This window comes from Empidonax traillii, unplaced genomic scaffold, assembly GCF_003031625.1.
Source record: "Empidonax traillii isolate 1590-97213 ecotype Southwest subspecies unplaced genomic scaffold, ASM303162v1 scaffold398:size1781980, whole genome shotgun sequence".
Taxonomy (NCBI): domain Eukaryota; kingdom Metazoa; phylum Chordata; class Aves; order Passeriformes; family Tyrannidae; genus Empidonax; species Empidonax traillii.
Window position 1 is genome coordinate 64,647 of NW_020955591.1, and position 23,228 is coordinate 87,874.

The 23,228-nt window shown below is 38.3% G+C and overlaps 1 protein-coding gene across 1 annotated transcript in view; it reads right to left on the minus strand.

Annotated features, from left to right (window-relative positions):
* Positions 1–5,901: 5,901 nt before the first annotated feature.
* Positions 5,902–23,228, minus strand: part of LOC114062304 (brain-enriched guanylate kinase-associated protein-like) — a 107,676-nt gene continuing 90,349 nt past the window's right edge. Inside the window, exons 5-7 of the mRNA XM_027893580.1 lie at positions 12,278–12,439; positions 10,647–10,703; positions 5,902–6,028 (exon numbers count right to left, since the gene is read on the minus strand). Coding sequence (XP_027749381.1) covers positions 5,902–6,028; positions 10,647–10,703; positions 12,278–12,439 — 346 coding nt within the window. The remainder of the gene's footprint in view (positions 6,029–10,646; positions 10,704–12,277; positions 12,440–23,228) is intronic.

The window sequence follows — 23,228 nt, forward strand, 5'->3', positions numbered from 1 at the left end:
TTTCTTTCTTTCTTTCTTTCTTTCTTTCTTTCTCTCTCTCTCTTTCTTTCTTTCTTTGTTTCTTTCTATCTTTCTATCTTTCTTTTTCTTTCTTTTCTCTCTTCTGTTTCTTTCTTTTCTCTTTTTTCTGTCTTTTTCTTTCTGTCTTTCTCTTTCTCACTTTCTCTCTTTTTCTCTTTCTATCTCTCTTTCTTCCTTTCTCTTCTTTCTCTCTTTCCCTCACTCTTTCTCTATAGGAAGTCCTTTGATATTTGTTGTAAACCATGGATTTGGATAGAGAAGACCTAGAAGTTATTCAGAAATTTGCCCCTTGGCCAAGACAAGGTTCTATTTTATGCCTTTTTTTCCACATTCACAGATGACACCAGCTTTAATGAAGGAATTTGAGATGTGAAATGCCTGCTACAGAAAACCTTTTCAGGCTTATTCTTGTTCTTGCTTTTCCTTTCATTGTGGTGAATTGGCACATAATCACAAAGAACCAAGGCACTTACAAGGAAGGCACAGGTCAAAGATACCCACATCCAACACAGATTTCTGGGGGTTTTTTCAGCTATTTTGAAAACAACAGCTTTTTCTATTCCCCTCTGGTCAAGATGGTATCCCAAACCATGGAGATCAGGATGAAGAAAATGATGGAAAATGTGAGGTATAACAAATGTGTATCAGTGGCCAAGAGGTAAGACAGAGGTTGAGAAAGAAAGAGTTCTGTCATCATGCAACAGAGACAATTTTGGAAGTGAAAAGTGTCCCTTGTCACTTTACAGCTTCCTTGGGTTGCTCATACTTGTGGAAGATGTCCTACTAAGACGAAGAGACAGAGCAGAAGAACTGTCCCATGCCTTCAGAAAAAAATGGAAAGTAGTTTCCAGAACAGTCTCTCATGGTGTCACATTCATGTAGAGCAATTAGAAAGTGGCTAGTCTGTCTTATGTGTCTCTTGGGAAGAGGATTGGCCTACCAACTACGTAACAATGGAGTAACCAGGGGACATGCATCTCTGTTCAGAGAGAGTGAAAGGACTGAGAATGTCTGAAAGTCTGCATGGTTGTGCTCATGTCCCCAGTTATCCAGGAGACTTCATTTATTTGACTGCAAAACTAATGAAACTACTCAGTCTGAGCCTGTGTAGTTGCTACAGTGTGTGTAGGTCCTATTGCCTATTTGGCGATATTTTTAGACCTGGATAATGAGTGGGAAAAGAGTTAGTGAGAGATGGAGATCTTTAGCACAAAATGCCTGTAAGCACAAAAACATGTAACCCGAAGTCCTCTTAGAAATACATTTTTTTAACTGCTATTTATATAAATTACTTCTTTCTGTGGCATTTACAGTCATTTCCTTCCTTAGAAATGTTGTTTCACAGTTGTTTGGTTCCACAAAGCACAGACCCTCTCTGGCTTCTGCCTTAACTAACCAACCAGTATAAATTTCTCTTGAAATTCACAGCTGCCTTCACTGAATGTGAGTAAATGAGCCTGTCAGGTTGAGCTGACTAAACTTTTCTTGTCTTTGGGATGCAAATGCTTTAACGTGTATTTAGGTCATCCCTACTTGATTTTCATGGGACATGGGGGAGGGGGAGAAACTTCTTCATAAAGGAAAGAAAATGAAAAAAAAAAAATGTTTTAAATCACTGTTCAAAGTCACCGTCAAAGTCATCATGCTCCTTGCAAGAACCTGGAGATGATGGGCTTCTGTTTTCCTTATGTTTGTGTGAGAAACCGGATTCCTCTCCATTGTTTTAATCTTTTACTTGCATTTTAAACCATACTGGGGATATGATTGGTAGCTGTCATAGGAGACTCAGGTGCAATTTAGTGACTGGTTCAAATTCCATTGCCATACTGCTGGTAGTTAGATGTTTTTAATGCCTGACTGAAACTGTTCATCAAATTTCTCACCACTTTCCATATTCTTTACCTTTCTGTCCTGGATACCCAGCAATCTGGTTCTTTTAAAATAACATTCCCCTGACACAAAGCCTCAGAGCACCACTCAAAGTTGCCCAGCTCATATTTAATTCATGTTTGGATTTTCCCAACAGGAGATGCTGAAGTATATATTATGACCAGCAGACTGGAAAACCCCAGATATTCAAGAGCTGGATAAATAGCTCTTAATAACATGGAGCATAAAGTACTTGCTGTACCTCTTAGTCCTCTTCCAGCTTATAGGAGGAGGCAGAAACAGGATAAAAATCAGTGCTGTGCTCAGATAGTGCAGCATTTCAGACATGATCATCCTTAACACAAATCCCTCTTTACTACTGGTTTATATAATAATTTTTTCAAACTTTATAGCAGAATCACACAACCAGTTTGCTTTAATATGTATGAAAAATCAGACGTTAACGTGTAATATTCTAATAGTTCTATGGTAAAATTTTGCTGTAAATTTTGTAAATTTTTATTGTAAAAATGTAAGATTTTTCATCTTGAAATTCACTGTATGCAGAGGGCTGGTGCTGGCTTTGCAGAGGTGGTGAACAAAGCTTAATAACAAAAAACTTAATACCAAAACAGCAGTTTGTCTCTCAAATTTTCCAGTTACAAAAGACATATTTTAGGTGTTTCTGGAGAATAAGGTCTTCTGAGCTTTTTGCAGCTGGATTCTGAGATCCTGTTTTCAAGAACATTCAAAATGCAGGTGGGGGAGGAGACATGGGTGCAATTTTCATTAGCAGTTGGGTTTATTAAGCAGCTATTATTAGGTAACAGTTCTTCCCAAATGTAGATACCATTAAAAGTCTGGCTTATGGCATTAAAGGTAAAATTACAGAACCAACTGCCTTGAAAACTCATAACCTTTTTAAAATACATTGCTTAATTCCACTGAAGATCATGTATCAAACTGGATTGAGTCCATATAAAGGATTTCTTAACATTTGGTTGGGATGACTTGAATAATTTACTTGTAACTGCTGTTTGTGAGCAGCAAGACCATGGAGAACATGCTCCAAAAAAGCAAACAAGTGTAAAGGAAAGTGAAGATTACTGACGACAACTGGAACTAAATATTATAAAAAGTTCTTAATTTGAACAGTCCCGTAATGGAATGACAGTGAGAGGACTCTACTTAGTCTTGTCCCACATAATAATGGAGAAAAGAGTTATAAAGATTAAATATTTATGAAGACAGCCTGTATATTCCACTGCTTAACCAGTGCTTACAAGACCAAAGAAATCTTCTCCAGCTGAAGACTCTGACTGTGGTAAGAACAGGAGTTCTATGAGGAGTGACAAAAGAATTTTAGTTCTGTGCCACATTTGCCTCTACTGTTCCATGTGTTTAGTCTTGCCCAGTTTAATGCAACAAGGTCTTCCCCAATTTCAGGATTGTATTTTTTTAGCCCTTGGTCAAATCAGACACTGTGGTTTATAGTTTATGGTTATACTTCAAGTTCTGGTGTGACAGAGGTTTCAGTTGGACATCATTTGCTGTGATCACAAGTGTGCTTTCAAATAAAGTTAAACATTTTATAGATTAGGACCCAAAAGGAAGCAGAGCCTTGAAGAAAAATAACTGCTACATCAGCTCCTTTTCTGTGACTGCTGATAGACCAATGATTATTCTTTTACATCCCTTATACTAAATGCTACATTCAGGATACTCAAAAATATTAGAAGGAGAAGGCCAGGATGGAGTCCTTGATAAGTTGTGATGAGCTGGGGCTGTCACTAGAAGAGGGGGAGTTGTGGGTCACTTTTTAAGGCGGGGAGTAACTGTCTCCTGGGAGCATCCCAGGTTATCTGCAGGCAGAAGGAGCAAGAGACCACTGCCTGGGGGTCTTCTTTTCACTACTTGTTGCATTTGAACACATTAAATAGTCAAAATTTGTGTAAGAGTGTGTGTGTGTGTGTACATATACGTGTGTGTATTCAAAGGGAAGGGGAGGGGGGAGAGAGGGAGAAAGTAAACACATGGTTTATATATTTGGATTTGTGTAAAAGTAGAGAAATCAAAGGTGTTTGATTTTAGATTGGCAAATTAGACAAAAGAAAGAGAAAACATATACACACAACTGTTCCTCTAATGAGGAAAAGGAGAGAGAGGTTTCCAAGAGCCTAGTCCACTATAAGCTGTTGATTAACCAGACCAGCCATTATTTAGTTCCACTTTCTCTGAAGTGTTGAAGGTTTTTGGAATGCCCTAAAAATCAAAATGTTTGGCTTTCCTAAAGCAGATACAGTACTTTTTTCCTTATCTCTTTCCTTTTGTTAGAGTTTCCATTTGACATTTGTTTGGTTTTGTTTTGTGTCTTCAGTTTCAGTGTTTCAGAAAGCAAAGCAGTCTAGAGTTAAGTGGTGTACAGAGCCTGGTTGATCTTCTTCAAGCCTCTAAAGCTATCTTCAATGACTGTCTTATTAGTGGGATAAAGAAAGGTACAGTGCTCCATGGGACTATTTTTTTTTTTCTTTCTGTGCTGTGCTCTGAAATAATTTCTCAAAGATTTAAGTGGATGTTGAAAGAGCAGTTTAAAATTTTTTTTTGCTTTGATCTGAAATACCTGATAAAAATACATGGATTTTCTTAAGTTCTTCTTTCTGTGTCTTTATTATTTTTATTTCATTTACCAGCCTGAATGACTCTATTATATTAATGTCTTGTAGAGCATAGGTACTAAATGTTAGGCTACAGATGACGATAAAATCCTGAAGTGATTTGTCCAAAAGGAAAAAGTAAAAAAAGAAGAGTATAGAAGAAAAGAAATTACCTGAGATCAAGTGTTATTTATGCTTTTATAGTGTTTATATATGTATTTATGGACAAATGCCAGCTACAACCCAGTGTAACTTTGCCCTGTTGTTACCCACTTGCAAAAGCATCAGTCCCCTATTCATTATTACTTATTTAAATGGGCTTCTGAGATAAGAACAGTGACATTTTCAAATATTTGTTTCCCCTTTCTTATTAAAGGCTGATATCTGTCCTGTATGTTGCTATAGTCCCTATTTACTCAAAGACCACAATAATCTGTTCCCTCCATTCCAAGCTGCCCATCCATGCTAATGTTACATGAGACTTATCTAAAAGGTGGGCTTATCCCAGCATCCTTGTCTCTGTGCACAGATCTGTGAACACACCCTGTAAACCGGTTGTTGTGTGTGTGCACTGGGCTTGCCTGGGCCATACTGAGTCTGGGGCTGCACAGAAGGGGAGCTGGAAGCGACTGATTGTCCTGAGCCAGGAGAGGAGGCTGCAGGCCAGGATGTGCTCATGGCCTGAGGATCTTTGAAAGTTCAAAACTGTCATTCTTTCCTCTTTAAACATTATCCTTACATTCTTCTGCAATTTTACTCCTACTGGTGATATCCCAGCAGCATTAGCAATGAGCCAGGGCACCAGGGGCCTTGCCGTTTCTTTTTAATGTCTTCAAGCTATTTTGAGTCAGTGGTGTTGTGTTTGGCAACGTGGAGCCCATAAATGGTGCAGTGTTTTCCTTGCTCGGCTTTAATTGGCCTGTGACAGTGACAGTGACATTGCGGTTGCAGACGCATGCAGATTGGAAATTAATATGCTGAGATTGATAGTTATGACAGCATTTAAAAGTCAGACCATCCAAGCTCTATTAAATCACTTAATAAAAGCTGAGTGAAAGTATCTAAGAAGCATGAGAAAACCTTGGATTACCTCATTTAAATTTGATACTTAATGAAAATATAAATATTTAAAACCCATGAAGTTATTAGCTAAATTAACCAGAATTATTTTAAAGGTACAATTTACTCAGCCAGATCATCAGTCAAGGCAATCTCCATTTAAATTGATGGAGCTATGTCATCATACAGAGCTTGAGCTCTACATCATGATACTAATAAAGTCATATATCTTTTTTAAGCATAATTGCATTTAGAACATGAGGGGGTTTTTTTTGTGACAGCTACATACATGTTTTTCCTATGACATAAGAATTGTAAAACCATAATATATTACAAAAGGCCAGTTATGATAACTTACCATTCTGTAAAGTTTATCCTCCAGATCCTGATTAATTCTTTGTAAGGCAAGGTAATTGTTTTGTATCCTAAAACAAAGATGATATCATGTAATTGAATGCTTTTTTTTTCATGTTGTTTTTTACCTGTATTTTCACATCAGTACAAAACCTTGGCTTGTATTATTTGAAATCTATTTATTTATCACTCCTGTTGCCAGTCAGTGGTTGCCTTTGAAATGCAATTACCACCTGCTTCCTAAGCAAACTTCTGTCTCATGTTTGCTTACTATATTTAGCAGAAAATTCCATCAGGAAGTGAAAATTTGTTGGCCATTCTGTACTTGTGTGCAGCCTAGGAACTTGCACAAGGAAATTGTAGCTTTACATCAGGCTCAGGAATAATATGTTAGAGAGGAAGCTTGAGCTGTAGGCTTAGGCAGCAGAAAAAAAAAATTGTGGAACTCTTTTAATAAAAACAATTGTGGCAGAATCCTAATGACTAATAGCAATACATGGGCATTATACATTATGACTTAGAAGAGAATATCCCTTCTTTCAACCAACGTTCAAGGAATTACCTCTTCTCCAGACCTAAACACATCTTTCTTCAAGAAATGTATTTGAATAGCTTAGATGGGTATTTCTTTTTAGCAGCATGTAGTGATTGAACGGACTCACAAAATGAGGCTTCCCTGCTTATTCCAGGGCGATACACCAAAGAAAAGTTTCAGCCTGTGCATCTGCAGGCTACTTAGATGGTAATCTTGGTGTTGTAATGAATAGGCTGAACAGCCTGTGGGAAAAACACTGCTATTTTGGTAGTAGGTGCACCTTTCTCTTCACAGAAGATAAGGAGAGTAGCTCCTTGGTCTTGTTAGTACCCATCACCTCAGCAGGATGTATTACAAATGTAAAGCAAATGTTATAAACTCAGCTGTGAAAAGTTTGTCTGAATAAATCTGTATGCTTATACTGATCAATATAGCTCAACATATTTTCAGCAGTGAGCTGATTTTAGGTAATGTGCAAGTGTGTTCACTGTAAGAGTGAAGTCAGATATAATAGACACATATACAGAAGAAAGGCACTTCCTCTGAGAAACCTGGATCTGAGCATCGTTTCCTTGGTGATCAGGAAGGGACTGGGATTAAAGAAGACTCTTGGATTTATAATTTGGTTAGTTAGAGTGGCTGTTGAAACTGAAACGAAGATCTGTATTTGAATCCTGCCATGGTTCGAATCAAAGGGTCCAGCCCACCCATTCCTGGTACATGATGCTTCAGGTCTCTCCCAGCTTCAGTTGCCATGGAGATTTTCTTTCCAGTTAAGTGATCAGAATTCTCCATTCAGGGCAGCCCAGTGGCTTGCAGTGCCCATCTTGAGGAATGGAGAGCTCTGGCTGGGGCTCCCAGCAATACAATAACAGCTGCTTGCACGGACCTGAGAGGGGATGTCTGTGACAAGGACATCTGCTCTCTGGATATAAATAATGATATCCCCATGGGTGAAAATCCTCAGGGTACCAAGGGTCAGACCAGACTCCAGGCAGCCACTTCCAACATTCATTGCAAACCTGGGGGGAGTTTCAATGTTGCCTATGTTTTACAGAGCAGAGACTTCCTCCCTGTGAGGAGAATCTGTGGTAAAGGGTGTTTGCTAAGGTGTTGACATAAATGGGCTGAAAATCTGTGAGACTTGTATTGTGAGACTAGGTCATTGCTCACCAATTCTCATAGTGCCATTGTGTTCATGTCCAGGTGACTTAAAGGATTGACTCAAGTTTACAGTTCTCTACGCAATCCGTGCTCCTCACAGCATTTACCACTAAGGCTCTCTACAGACATTTATTTTTCAGCTCTAGGTGTACTTGGGATTTTCACAGCTATTTAGCTGTCAACACAACAGAGACAAATCTCAGGGTGCTCTGTAGCCAGCTTTTTGTGGCACAGGAGAAGGCAGAGATCATCTTGACAAAACAGTGGAAACAAGGAGGGTTTCAATGGATTTGCCTGCAGCTACTTAGCACAAATATTTTGTTTTGCTGGTAGGGCTGAGTGCTGTGGTGCAGGAAGCAAGGATTTAGAAAAATAAAATAGTGCCTGCTGGCTGAGACCGGAAGTGTACCAGTATCTTCTCTGTCATAGGCTACATTTTTTGTCTAGTAAACCAAAATGCAACAGGTTAAACTTGTGTTGCACCCAGACAGCTCGAGGCTCAAGTAGAGGTGGTGTAAAAACTGATTTAAACAGTTAGCACCTTCGAGAGATTACATGGGCTCGTAAGTATCTGCATAAATTCCTGAAAGAAAAGAAGGGAAAAAAGTTGGTTCAGAGTTTTTCCAGCTTAGGCATCTCTCTAACCCATTCTGCTCTGCAGTGGTGACCTATGTGGACAGGTCAAGGGAAACCCTGAAGGTTCCCTTTCTGCAACTTTGAGACCATGAATAAAAACAATAGTAATTGCTACTTGAATATCGGAGTTGTGATGGTGACAATGTGTCAGTGAGTTTACTTCTCAGCTTCTGTTATCACTTTTTCTTTTGATATGGATGACCAAAAGGTTGATTACCATTAATATAATTGTTTCTCAATGACAACTTCCATGTCTAGATGGTGGTAGAGGGTTTTTGGAAGAGATTATCATGATCTACTTGTCTGTTTGTAACAGAAAAGTTTGTTCTTTTGCCTTTGCCTATCAAATATGTTGTGTTTAGGAGAAAGTAGCTCACAAACATTATTTCTCTAACACAGTTATTTTGCACTGAAAAAATCGACTGCCTCCCAGTAAAGTCAAATCAAATCTAAGATAAAAATCCACAATAAGTAGGAATTAAAGCTTCAAAAAGTGTTTCTATTGAGAACAGTATGCAAAGGCAGTCAAAATAAGCACAAACATATACACACATACACAAGCACACACATATGCATATAAAAGCAAACCCAAATTGGAAATTCACTGAGCCAAAAGAAGCATCAGCAAATGTAGGTGGCAAGGAGAGAAATGGACCCAGAAATATAGGGAAGAAAGTGTTCAAAGAGGTACAGAGGCAGATCAGTCTTTGGGCTAAACTCTAAAATAAAGCAAAAGAGAAATAAAGAGTAGGGAAAATTATTAAAATTTGAAAATGAACAGATAAGCAAATGGTAACTTCACCCTGTTCGCAGAAAACAGACACCCAGGTAGCCTGAGCATTGTGAGGTGTGAAATATTTCAATGTTGTAAATCTGGCTTTGTAAATAAAGTGAAGAGTAGGTCAGCTTTACTACCCTGTGAAACTGCTATAAGGATAAACTCATGTGAGTCAATAACCTTATCATTTATTGATGGATTTTAATGTTGTTTGTATTAGATGATACCCATGTGACTCGAGGTGCATGTATCTGTACCCATTAAATGCATGTTTAGACTCTTGATCAAATTAAGGCCTAATGAAAAATATTCTGACCATGTTGAACATTAAGTGTCTGTGCTCTAAGCCAGCAAACACACTCCTCCCGAAGACTGCAGATCACCACTGAAGAGGAAGTCTGCGGAAACCTCTGTTTCTTTGCTTCTCCTGAGTCTCAAGCTCTCTTAAGGCCATGATATATATCTAAAGTAAAACTCAGGCTTGGGTTGACTTTCTTTACAGAAGCAAATTTCTCCCAGAGTGCAGTTACTTTTGTAGAGTGACTGTTAAAGTAGCAGCTTCTTGTTCAAGAAAACTTTTGTCTCTCCGTTGTCACGAGCTACACCAACTTCCATATGAAAACAGAGAGTTTTCCCCCCAGGATTTCTGTGACCCCTTCAGTCTGTGAAACGTCTTGCTTTTAGTGAAACAGTTATGTGTGGGGGTTAATCTCAGTTAATCTCAGCTCAATATATGCTTGTATGGGTTTAACTCTCATGCCTTAAAGTAACCCCGTTTTCTGGTAAAAAATAGGGTAGGGACCTCAACAAGTTGTTACCCAGAGCAGGGTCTCAAGAAGGAAACACAATGTGACCTTTGGAGTCAAGATTTAGTTCCAAGATTGGTTTCTGATTTTTTAAAAAATTTTAATTCATAAAAGCCATGATGATCCTGACAGATAAGGGACCACTGTGAGGTATATGAAAACTCCAATCTCTTTTCAGTTACTTTTCAAACCTGAACTTATGCTTTACAATTAATATTTTCAAATCTACTCGGCACTGTCCTGCTTTTGCTCACCCAGGGAAAAAAAGAAAGAGGCCACTTCTAAATGTTTGTAGTGAGGTTGAAAACTTGACCATTGAACCACATGAGTCACGTTCTCACTCGGGTATGAGAGAGGAAGTCTGGCAGCAACACAGGTAATTCTGGATAAATTAAGACAAAGACTTCCAGAAAGGGTTAGAAAAGGATGGCCACTGAGCCTCTTTGAAAAATTTTGCACTTTACAGTAATGGGAATTTAATAACACAAATGTTCTCTAGTATGCAAGTGGGATCTTGTTACACAGGGCTTATTTATTTAGAGGGGGTTGAATTTCTCTCCCTGTGCGGTGAATAAAGGAAGAGACATATTATTGAAACTAATTCTAGTTCTTTGTTTTTCTCATATTGGTTTTCCTCTGTGACATGTTGCTGACATGCTTTTGGATGACAGTGTTTTTTTCAGACATTATCCTTCTCTGGGTTGAGAAATCTAGTTGTTCAACTTGCAGTATGCCTTGCTATTCTCAATAGAAACATTTTTAAAGCTCACCTCGTAACATATTTTTGGCTTCCATTATGATATGTCTTCAGGGGAGTAATCACCTGCCTGAAACATAATTTTTAATATAAGTTTTCTTCATAATATGGTACAATGTTCCATTAGAATATTGGAAAGTCAGCTCTGCTAATGTGATGGTTGGCTATGACTCCTAGACTTTGATGTGAGCACTTGGTCTGAGTTTGAAAAGGTGCTTAACTCATCAGGGCCCAGTGAAGTTGATAAGAGATTCCTACTGACTAGGAAGCCCTTTGTTTTAACACAAGTGGGATGGTCAGCCCCTCTGCTGCTTTATGACAGATGTCTGAATTAATGCTTCAAAACCAAGACTACCAGTGTTCCCTGTCCTGAAATGTATCAGAGCAAAATTAGATCAAGAATGAAGTTCCTTCAAACACCTCTGCTCTAAGTGAAATGATAGGAAAAGTATTGTTAACAAGAAAACTGTTATGGAGAATCTCCAGACTGCTCTTGATAAACATGTGTAGATTTCAAAATCACTGTGTCACCTCCATATTTTAGTCTCTTTTTAAGAAGCATCCTCAGTTAGGGAAGAATTTAAGTTGTAAGACCACACATTATGTTTCCTAAATTAGGATCTTACAGATTCATTCTGTTTAAAATTTGCATTAAATGGTTTGGTTGACTCAGGTTATTGGGGTTTTCTGGCTTTGTTTTGTTTTGGCTTTTGCCTTCTGCAAGAAATGAAAAATATTTCTTTGGGTATAGCCCTGGAATGATTTGATCTGAAATTAATTTTGACTTATCCAATGAACTAAATCAAACAGTTCCATTATAACATCAGTATAGGAAAGTCTCACAAGATACGCAAAAACATTCCTGAAAAAATGGGTAATTCTAGTATCAGAAGTTTTGCAAACAAATGAAAAATAGACAATTAAAATCACTAAAAAATTTAAAGCTAGACTACAGATAATTTTAATCACTGTCAGGAATGTCAGGAGTGCACGCTTAACATAATTTATCGTTACTATTAACTGGGTGCCCAATTTGCAACATCACTGTACCACAGTTACAACAGTTTTAAATAATAGCTTTTTAGTATCATTTAATTCTACTTAAAACTAAAAAGGAAATTATTTGCTGTAGCATAATGTGAAATATTTTAATATTATTTGAATTGAACATAGTCTCAACTTTGAATGATGAAGAGCCAAATTCTGTTCTGTGCAATGAAGAGTAACAACAGAAAATGTGCAAAGTCATTAAAAAGAGGTTTATCTGTATATATGCAGTATAAATACATATATATGTAGTGTGTTTATAACATTTGTACTTGCAATACAATGTGGCACTAATCTACACATAGGTTTACACATAAACAATGTTGTATATGTACCTATATAGGTGTATTTTTATTTGCATATTTGCTTTTAGTACAGACGCATCTTAAATATCATATGTAAATAACTTCATGCAGCAAGTAAAATATATTCAGATAAGTGAAATATATATGTACAATTTGAAAACATGATATGTACTCAATTAATTATAAATTATGCATGTCTGCATCTATGCTTATTTTTACTTACAAATGTCTTTAACACAGTCTCTTGTAAATTCCTAATAACTCTGTTTATTTAAAAAAGTTAGTTACCAACCTTCTCAGCTTTTCAGTTACTTTTTCAAGTTCCTCCTGAGCACGTCTCAATTCTATTTCAAGGTACTGACGTGTAGAATCAAATTCCGTTTCAAGCATTTCCAGCTTATGGGTAGTGTACGATAGACGCTTTCGTAATTCCCCCTTCTGTTCTTGCAAGGTACTAGAAAAACAAAGACCACAGCTGTAGAATTTAGCTGCTCCCAAAAAGGCTTTTCATGATCCACCCTTTGACCAATTCCCTAGAGTATAGGTTGGCATCAAGCCATAGAAGTGTGCTTAATAATTTGTTTACTGCACTTTGAAAATCTTCTGGTGCAGACAGTTGACTATCTTCCCATCTGTCCTATCTAGTGCATTTTTGGCTACTATCTCATTATCCATAATGGAATACTTTGTGAAAGAATCTTCATTAAAATACAAAACATGGCCTAGAGTTTGGTTTCACACATTAAAATACAAAACATGGCCTAGAGTTTGGTTTCACACAGGAACCTTTCATTCAGAGTTATCTTACTGTACTATGACTGAAATAGCAGATATCTATAGAGCAGCAACTCTAAACAAACCATGCAAAAATATAGCCTTGTCTAAAATCCAAATTATAAGCTTGTGGAGGAGGAAAATTTTGCCCTATTTGATTCCATTTCCACCCCAACGCCTGGCCATAATTATGACTATTTCCCTTTTTTCCTACTTATTTGGGAGCCAAGACTTCCCACGCTCAGGTGTAATCCCCAATTTTTCACTGTTCTTTCACTAAAGAGTTCATGCCATGATTTTAAGGTAGTTTTAGTTATATTCTTTGACAAACCAAAGCACTAGGCACAGAATTTGGGGAAAGGAGATTTTTTGCTTTATTGTTTTCTCTATTTTAGAGATGACATAAGACAGCATAAAGCCAGGAAAGCTATGCAAAATTTTTGTCATGAAGGCCCATGTGCCATCTGTATCCAAATAGTCCCCCTGGATTTGCAACAGTAAACCTGAGGATCTTTCCCTTGCTTTACTGGAGCTTAACTGTTCCAGTTCAGGGGAGCCAGTTCTACATGTGCCTCAATTCTTATCTGCATAGTGGAGATTTTTTTATCTTTGTCTATTTAGTTTGTAAGCTCCTCAGTCTTCTAGCATGTTTGCCAGTTGAACAGCAGGATGGGATTCCTGTCAGAGCTGAGATCTCTGGAGGTGACTGTAACTTGGTCCAGGAACTGCAGCCTCAGTATTGAGCTGATCTCTTGGCCTCAGGTGGAACCTCTGAGGCACTATGGAACTGGAGTCTGCCATCACCTAGAGACAAAGTGCTACCACGTGATGCATTATGAATTGTCTTGCTTTTTTTAATCATATGGTAAAAATAATTCTTCATAAAAGAATGGTGAATGTTGATTCCCTTTGATGTCGAGTACTGCCATCAGCTTCAGTAGAATAATGTTTTGGGTCTTTAATTAGACAAGAGATTTGGGAACAACATGTCAATCTTCAAGAAACACTTATCTGAGCTGTCTACAGCGTGACTGGTTTCTTCTCTACAAGCTGCGATAGGAGCTCAGTGAGTTAATGCAAAAGCTTTACAATTGTTGCTTGCTTGATCCATGCAGCTCAGAGCTGGGAAACAGCCTAATGTTTTGCCAACACAGTGCTCTATTTCAATTGCACATATTGTGTGGTTACAGTTATACTTAGATTACCACTTGTAGTTATGTTCCCTTAAAATAATATATTCTAATTCAGACATTTAATGCAGCTCCAGTTAATGCAATAATTAGATTTTTATATTTCTCTTGGTGAATAAACTCCAATATTATCTAGGGAAATGAGAACCCATGCTGCTCATTTATACATGTCCTCATTCATGATGTTACCACATCATACCACTTTTCACTTGCTCTGCTTCTGGTCTGTTGCTCCTTTTACTCATCTGCTCATCTTGGTCAGTTTCCTTCCTGTAGCCTGGCAACTTGGATTTTCTTCTGTGAAGTGGGAGTTAACAGTGCCAAAACTGTTTAGAGTGAAAAGAGGTATGATCTCAAGTCTTCTGCTGATCTAAAAATCTAATCATTAGGATTTGTACAAAAAGTAGACTGTTGGTTCTCCAGCTACGATTTTGGATAAAAATGCCCAGGCTGAGGCTGCTGCTCTATGCTGGGCAAACGCAGTTAATGCAAGTTAAGCCAGATCAGGGAAGGTTAGAGCATCCTGCAGCACTGGGAAGTTTTGGGCACAGGGAGTTTGACCTTTGGAGGGAAGAGGGATTATTGTAATATAAATACAATGGGAATGCCAGGGATGTTTAAATTTGGGGTTAAATGTGTGATTTCTGTGCAAATCTTCATCCTTTGGCAGTGCTGGTCTGAGATGCCAAAATATGCTTTGGGATTGAGGTCTGGACAGTTTGGTAGGTTTTGGCAGCTTGAAGCTTGTGCTAGAAGGATACACTTAACTTCAAGCTCAGTCTTGTCTCTCTTGAAGTTCACTTTGAAGTGTTTGTATTCTTGAATTCTTTACTTTCAGAATAATACTTTCCATTAAAATCAAGCCTATTCTAATGAGCTTTACTGAAACAGTCTACATACATGGGCTCTTCCACATAATTTTTTGGGAAGTAAAGCATGGCTGTAACTTTGTTCAAAATAAGAAAAAACCCCCACTGACTAAGGCATACTCAGGCAGCTTCAAAGATCAGAGTTATTCTCATCCAGCCAACCATATTTCTGAAAAAGGTCTACTCATTTCCACCCAATCTGGAACAAGAGGGTTGCATCCTTAAACCCTCACAAACCTAGGAGAACCCTTGCTCAGTGCGTACTTTGAGTCATCTGATCCATGTTAAAATGGCTGATTGATTTTAAGAGGATATATAATTTATAGATAGGAAGAATAACACCTACTTTATGATGAGATTATTTAAGATGCAATAGGAGATACCTAACAGTAAGTAATTATTAAAATATGAGTTATTAGACTGAAAGCTAAAAATTTTAGAAGGAAAGAAATCATGTTCTGACAAGAATATGCTGAATGGTAAAAAACTTATAGTCACTTCTATGGAAGAAAAAAAAAAAAAAAAAAAGAGAAAGAAAAGACCCCAACTGGGAAAGTGTTAAATCATCTGAATTAATATCCTTCTTGAGTCAAGTGAGTTCTGAAAAGATAGCTAACTTTAAGCAATAACACAATGAAATTTATGCTCATGAATGGCACAATAGGGAAATTTTCCCAAATTTTAGACTGTAACCATTGAATGGGTACTAATAGCTGTAACACTGAGAGTAGATTTCCCAGGATTCCCAGGATGGTTTTGATTTCTGCATGAATTGAACCTTATCTAGACACATTACTGGTTTGAGGGAAACCCTGTTGTTTTCCCTTGATTTTGGTTCTATATGAACAAGCACCTAAGAAGCAAAGGCAAAGCAAATGAGAGAAACAGTAGAAAGAAGAAGAGCTTGCAGTGAATCAAATTCTGTATCTCTAATAGCAGGATCAGAGCTTCAATTTTTGTTTTGTACAAATCTAAGATATTTCACAAGATATTTGATTATTTGTTTTCGTGGAGAGTTTCTTGCATTTCTCATGAAACAGATGTTCTTCCTCTGAAAATCTTCTCCTTACCATTAGCTTCCAGTTCTATCACATAATGACATGCTTGGATTATCATTCCTTAGTCTGTCTTGCTTTTTTTTTTTTTTGTTGTTGTTGTTCTAGAAGTCTGAGGTTTTCATGAGGAGGGCTTAATTTTGCTTTGTACCCCTGTAAATTTGGTAGTGGTAATTTATTCAGAATTGAAAAGGGGGGGAGGGGAAGCAAAAATATGGAGTAACAAAGTCAACCATTTAACATTTCCCCTTTTCTCCAAAACAACCAATTCCATAAATTACCCGCATTTTGTTTCTGCTTGTCACATACAGTTAATTACAAAAGTTAATTGAGCAATTTTTTAATGCTGGTAAATCACTATATTTTAATTCATAACTTATCTTCTATGCACAGTTGGTCCTCATGGCAGAACTAAAAAAATAGTTGAATGAAAGTACAGCCAGGTGAAAGGAGAGGACTTAATAGCAAATAAAAAATACTATCTAGAAATCTCATAGTGCTATGTCTTAGAAAACACAAATCCTACATTTCATTATCTTTATGAAACTTGGACAGCTGGAAAGAGTATGGAATTACAGGACAGGTTCAAAAATGCCATAGAGTATTCCATCTTTAGCATGAGTGGTTCTCTGTTTCTTTCAATGTTCTCTAAAGTCCTGCTCCTGTGACAATCAGTGGTTTGCAAGTCATTACCCACTTTGCTTCATTAAAATATTTCTTTAAAAACCAGTACAGTAAATATAATATTAAATATTTATACTGGTGAAAGAAAGCCTCTCAAGGGAACCGACTTTAAAGGTTATTAAAAACAGGTCTTTAAACTTTCCAAAGCATTGTTTTCACCAATTAGCTCTATTTATTCTCATATATAAAATAGACATGAAAACATATATTTGGAGAAATTTGTGCCCACAAATATTATCTCAGCCTGCAGCCATTGGTCAGGATTAATCTGTAGTGCTGGCTGGAGAAGCTCCAGGTGAACATATTTCCACTGGGTTTCAGGCAAAGCTGAGATGCCACGTGCTGACAGCCTATTCTGAGGAAGGTGTGCTGGAAAACAAGCAAGTTTTCATTGTACCTGTCTAATCTTCTGCCAGCTCATCTGCCTGACAGATGGTCTGATGATAAAGGAGTGCTGGCATACAAAGTTGGGGCTGTTCAGTTGCCTGGAGGCCATAGGATTTCTGTTACCCTGAGATATTTGTTACGCAAAGAGGGTGCTCTCTGGACTGTTACTCCATAAGAATTACTGCCTATGGGTCTGCCCCATCAGTGGAGCATTCCAGAAACCCCACATCTCCACCCCACTGGTCAAACTGCTTCAGCAGCCCCTTCACATCTGCCTCCCACGCCAGGGCTCTGTTTTGCGGGTGGTTCTGCAGTGTTGCTTAAAACCTGAGCAAACCAATTTTTTTGAACTAGCAGAATTCTCCCTGAATGGATTGATTACCTACCTTCACCCAGCTCTTGAAGTGAGTGAAAAAAATATGATTAAAGGTGTTAGGAGAGAAATTAGCAGTGAAAGGAATGCAAAATAAGGGCAAGATAGATGACCATGTCAAATATACTGAAAAAACCCCCCCAAATGTTCTCATTTCTGGGTAGTGAAACCGACATTTTAATGCAGCTGTGAAATCTTAACAAAAAGTAATTATATTTTGTGGGTAAACAGCCTGTCTTAGAAGAAAGAAAGTAAGAACTAATAGGAACTGGGGGTTGGGGCTCTGAGTCTTGAATCTGGCTTTGCCTGGTGTTACACCAGTCAAGAGAGTTAAGGCAAGACTGACCTTGCCTACTGCTGGTCAGCTCTGGCTCCTGTTCTTAGTCAAGTGCAGGCACTATCAGGATGAAATTAATCTGACCTATTTTAGAAGCCTACTTTTAGATGAGTTGACGCAAATCTGGAAGTACCCATTTCCGATAATTACAAAGGGAATCTAGTCAAGTGTCTCAGACGTAGACAATCACGTCTCATCAGAAAACACCCCCTCTTCCTGACTCAGTTCTGTGTGTGTGAGATGAGGTAATAGCAGAGCCTTTCTTGTTTGCTTAGATTGCATGGAGGCCCACAAAAACAAACTACAAAATGCTTTTAAAGTGTTTTTCAGATCTGTTTTGTGTCTGTAATGTGTCACATTCTAAAAATGGACTTCGTAGGATCAGGAATTTGGGTGCACTGAGGAAAATATTAAAAATGTGTTCTGGAACAGAATTTAAAAAATACTATTTTCTTCTTCTGTCCTTTTATGTAGGGAAAAGTCCAAAACAGTCAACCCTGTACAGATGTTTTATATCAAGGAGTATAAAGATCAGGAGACGCTTCTCTGGGAATGGCCAGCTCATGCCAGGTCAGCTTGGACCACTGATGTCACACATGGCAGGCAACCAGAGGTGCTGGGGCAGCTTCATGCACTTGCTTTTCTGGAATCACTTTCCCAACAGTGTGAGTCTGCTGTGGGTCTCTGCAAAGAGATGGGCTGTTTGGCTCAGGGAGTGCAGCCAGCCATATCCCTAGTTTTGTTTCTGATGCTTGAATGCAGGTGATCATCACAGAGATGAGGGCAGGAGGCAAGGGTCTGGGAGGGGGACACCTCTCTGAAATGTACCTCACACTTCAGGGAGCAGCAGGCTGGGGACAGAGGTGTCTGGGGATGTTCACAGCTAACAGAGATGCCAAAAGGTCCTCAGTGCTACTCTGCTGCTACTCAATAGAGCTGGGCTGCATTTTCAGCTTGATTTTGGGACTACCAATGAATTTTGGCTTCAGCAGCTCCTGCTGATCTATGTCTGGAGGTCTGGATTACACAGGACCTTTTATTCCAACACAGCTTTGTTGAAATACAATGTGTCATGCCGGATCTGCATGGTGCCCAAGATGGACACGCTGCTAAAAAGGCACCCAAACCTCAGCTCAGGAGGAATAGCTTTGAGATGACAATTGTGTCATTGAATCTGACCCCTCAACAACGTTATTTTAAGTTGTAGTTGTTGGGAAATGAAGTCCAAACATTTTACAAGTGTTTTTTATATTAATGAAAGATTTTTTAATGAAGAGGTAATTGGATTTCTGTGTTAATCAAGTTTTGATTATGTGTTACATGCTCAGGGTCACTGTTTCAAAAACTATCTTCCCTGTCTGCAGTTTTTGTGTCTCACCTTGCTCTTGTTCCATCTGATTAGGAGGGGGATGGAATCAAATTACAAAGTCGAGATCCAGGGTCTGAGATTCCAACTACAGACTTGAAATTAGTTTTACAGGGAGCAGGGATTACATGCTGCAGCTCAGACCCAGGGTCCACTCCACAAATCCCAGTGCTCTTGTGCTCTTTATTTAGCAGGTTCATTTGCAATTAAAGAAATGCTTTGGCAAATGCCTATCCAAGTTCTACAATATACATTTTCCTATAAATTCAGGCTCATGCAGACTTTGTTCAGCCTACCTATTTTTTTTTTCAAATTTTCACTAAGCTCTGTTTGGTTAATTTTCATTACAGAACATCCACAGAATTTCTCCATTACTTTCAAAGAAGTTTGTTAAACATTTGAAACTTTGGAATATGAACAGTTTGCCTGTCAAATTGCATGCAGATCTCTCCTTCCTGTGGATATATATACACACATATATAGATAGCTATCTTTTGGAGGAGTTTTTTTTGCAAGCATTGAACCATTTGAATTTTCTTTTCAGTACTCATTTTCAAAATAAACAACCTGAAGCTGGGTTTGGATTGTGAGAAGGAAGGCCTGTACATATGCTTCAGAACAAATGTGTGGGTGATGCAAATCTGGAGCTAAGATAGTTTCTGGATAACTGATGGACACATAAAACAAGTAACAGAGTCCTTTTTTTTTAGTTTCCAGGCATCCTGGCAGAATTTAAACAAGAGAAGAGCGATCCTTTATCAGAAATATTAAAGAGAGTCATTTGGAAGGGAGGAGGGGAAAAAAGAGATGTTTAGCAGTTGAAGTCTGAAGTGCTGTGGAATAAATCCTTAGCATGAAAGTCTATTTGGAGCACCTGTAGAGTTGATACAGCTGCTTTAGAACAGGTATATCATTGGATTTTGGAAGGTAGATTTCCTTCACTTTGAATATAAGTACCTCACTCTCTCATAATTCCCACAATTAAAAATTCAGACCCAGCAAGAGATATTATATGAAAGATGTGTGTAAACTATGCTGGACTTGTGAATAAGAGGTAGAGAGATCTCTCTTGAAAATAAAACTTAATTATTTTTTGGGTATATTGACCTGTCAGCCTTTCATTGCAGAAGGGGTGACTTCTATAACAAATATCGGAAATCCACAGACACATCTGTGCAACAAGAGTATTCAGTATTATCTGTAATATGAGGCGATTAAGATATGAAAATTCAGTTACACGTTGACATGCAAAAATCCCTTAGAGGACCATCTGTCAGCACTGAGTTGTCTTAAGTGAATGCCACTGTTGTCGGTGGAACGTGACAAGATTTTCAAAGTCTGCTCATAATAAAGACATAGAAGCTTTCCTTTATTTAAAGGTGCTATCCATAACCTAAGGCTCTGAATGGATTAAACAGAAACATCATGAATTAAATTACAGCTTTCAGAAATAGATACTAAAGGTGTTTTGATTATTTTAAATGAAGTTTGTTCAATAGGCAATTGTGATTCCCCCCGTGAACTGAAAATTGCAAAGGGCAAATGAAAATGCATTGTGAGTGTCCAGACCTGCAGCCAGGGAGCAGATTATTGTGCAGAACACTAAGTAAGCAAGGACATAGAGAAGCTCTTGGAGGAGGAAGAATGTTGACTTACAAACCAGGATGTGCCCTGTTCACCAGGAGCAGCTGCTCTGGCTACCCCAGCACGGTTCTTGGTGCAGGGCTGCACAGAGACTGAAAAGCTGAGCCAGGTCTCTGAGGACTGATTTAATACTTCCGCTAACTTGATTTGGAATCTTCAAAATACATTTCTGTTTCCTATTAATGAGATAACCATTTTTGCTTACAAGGCACTTCTGAGGTTAAACACCTGAGTATGTGAGAAATTAGTGCAATGCACAGCGAAACAGTTTGTGCCCAAATTTAGAAAGGTGACTAAAGCAGAGAGAAACACTGGAAGCAGCAGAAGTAGTTACTACAATCTCTTCCTTCTTCCAAGTTATCTCCTAGTGCCTCTGTTAGGCTCTTCCTAAAGTCTGTGGAAACTGCTCAATTTGTTTCTCTGTGTTGCTAGAAAATGAAGGGATGGACAGGCGGAAAATATGTATGCAAGAGAAGAAAATGGGCATGCAATTCCTGGAGGGTTGAGTTTTCTCACTCATTTTTTAGAGATAAGAAGAGCGTGTTTATTTTCTTACAACAAAAAAGGACTTTGATCACATTCATGCCCTACTCCAAATTGTCTGTGTTGTCCAAATGCTCCCTAGTGCTCTGGAGCACATCTGAAATATGTCAGCTGGTACAGCTGGGAGAGAAGGGAGGTAACTTCTGGCATGGCAAACTTCAGACAGCATTCTTCCAAGAGAGCAGAGGCATAATGACCCTTACCCTTCCTAGGGATTAAGGGATCTTCACACTGCTTACTGACCAGACTCTGCCCTTCACATAACTCTTGAAGAAGGTTCATCTCCGTAAGAGCCTATATTTTCTGGCTTTCCAGAGGCTGATACTCTTGCATAAAATATTTGGCTGGCAGAAATGGCAAGTTACAATGTAAAGTTGCAGGGTATGAAAGGATAAGAAAAGCAGTAGAAAAGACTGCAACAAATATGTTCTTGTTTTCACGGGCTATTGAGGGGGCTGCCCCAGACAGAAAGTGATTTGAAGTTGCTGAACAGTTGTTGACTGCTTCTTAATGTCTGACAGAGCCCTACCAGTCTGCACTGCATCTCACCAGGGATTCCAGACTACCAAGAAGTGATAAGAAAGGAGAAAAAAATAAAGAGTGGAGTATTGAGAAATTGAGGGAACAAAATTAGAGGTAGACTTCAATTTATGATTTGGAAGCCAAAGAGAGCTCTCCAGGTGATTGAGCAAGCTGCTTTTGGTTGCAGTATCGCTCCTTACAGCTTTGAGTGGCCAGCTTCTAGATTGCTTTGGTTTGTAGTCACGGATAAGCACTCCCTCTGGAAATCACTGAAAGCAGCCTACCACATCAGCTCACAAGCTTATAAAGTTATATTTTAATTGTGTTATTAAACCTTTCTCACTTTTATTTTTGTCTGTTTACCTCCCTGATTCATCTGGATCAAGCTGTGCTGGAACAGAAATGTCATTCCTCCCGAATTGTGCTGTTTATTTGTAATAGGAATGTAATGAGTATGGGTGAAGCCCACTGCCCAGAAGCAAACTGAAATTGATCTTACTCTTTCTATTAAAGGGCTGAGGTTGGAAGTGCGGTAGGGGAATACTAGAGAAATGTGCTTTGGCAGAAGGAAAAGAGTTTTGTTCCTGTTTCATTTGGTATAAAGCATCCAGACACAGGTTGATGGACAGAGGTTATAATCTCTGCTCTCACCTTAACTATTTCCTTCCTTTCCCAACCCTGTTCTTTTTTTTTCTGATTTGAAATTCATCTTTTTCTAGCTTAAGGGACTCATTTTGATGGGTTCACTTAACACTTCCATCAGAAAGGCTACACTAACATTTGAAAAAATTAAATATACTCTTTTGGCTCTAGAACTAGTCAGACAGTGTTACTACTGGGACTGGGACTGGGAGAGGAACTGTAGATGCTACTGGTTTTTTTCCTTTATAATTCTTTTATAAGCACTGTATATTATTTTCCTTTGAGTAAATTACTGAATTTTCATTTTAATTACATCTGGTCACAGTTGCGTTCTAATCCTCTTTTGTGACAGAAGTCCTACAAGATAGAAGCTCCCCTTGTATCTTTGAGTCCATAAGTGCTTGCCTTTAAAAAATGCCCATGCTTGCCAGATATAATTCCTAAAAAGCATAGGAAATAATAATGTTCTTGCCCAGAGTGAGATGCGGCACTGACCCTTCAGACACCTTCAGCAGTTATTGGTGCAGTCAGTTTTACTGCAGTCTCTGTTCTTTATCATTTGGTTCCCCTCACACACAGTTGTATGACATTACTCAAGGAAGATGGCAGAGAGGTGAGCTCTGGGGACTTTTTTGAAGGTTTTATGGCATAGAATAGATCACTGGTTTGTTAGCACAAGCAAACAATTAAATTAAATAAATTATTAATTTTATTGAATAAATTGACTCAATAATACTCCTAAGCCTGAGCGCACCCAGATTCACAACTGTGCACATGTGATTCTAATTCTGAGGGAAGCTTACTACACACAGACTTACGTGTAAGGTGTTGAACAGGAACAATGAGATCTACTGCTG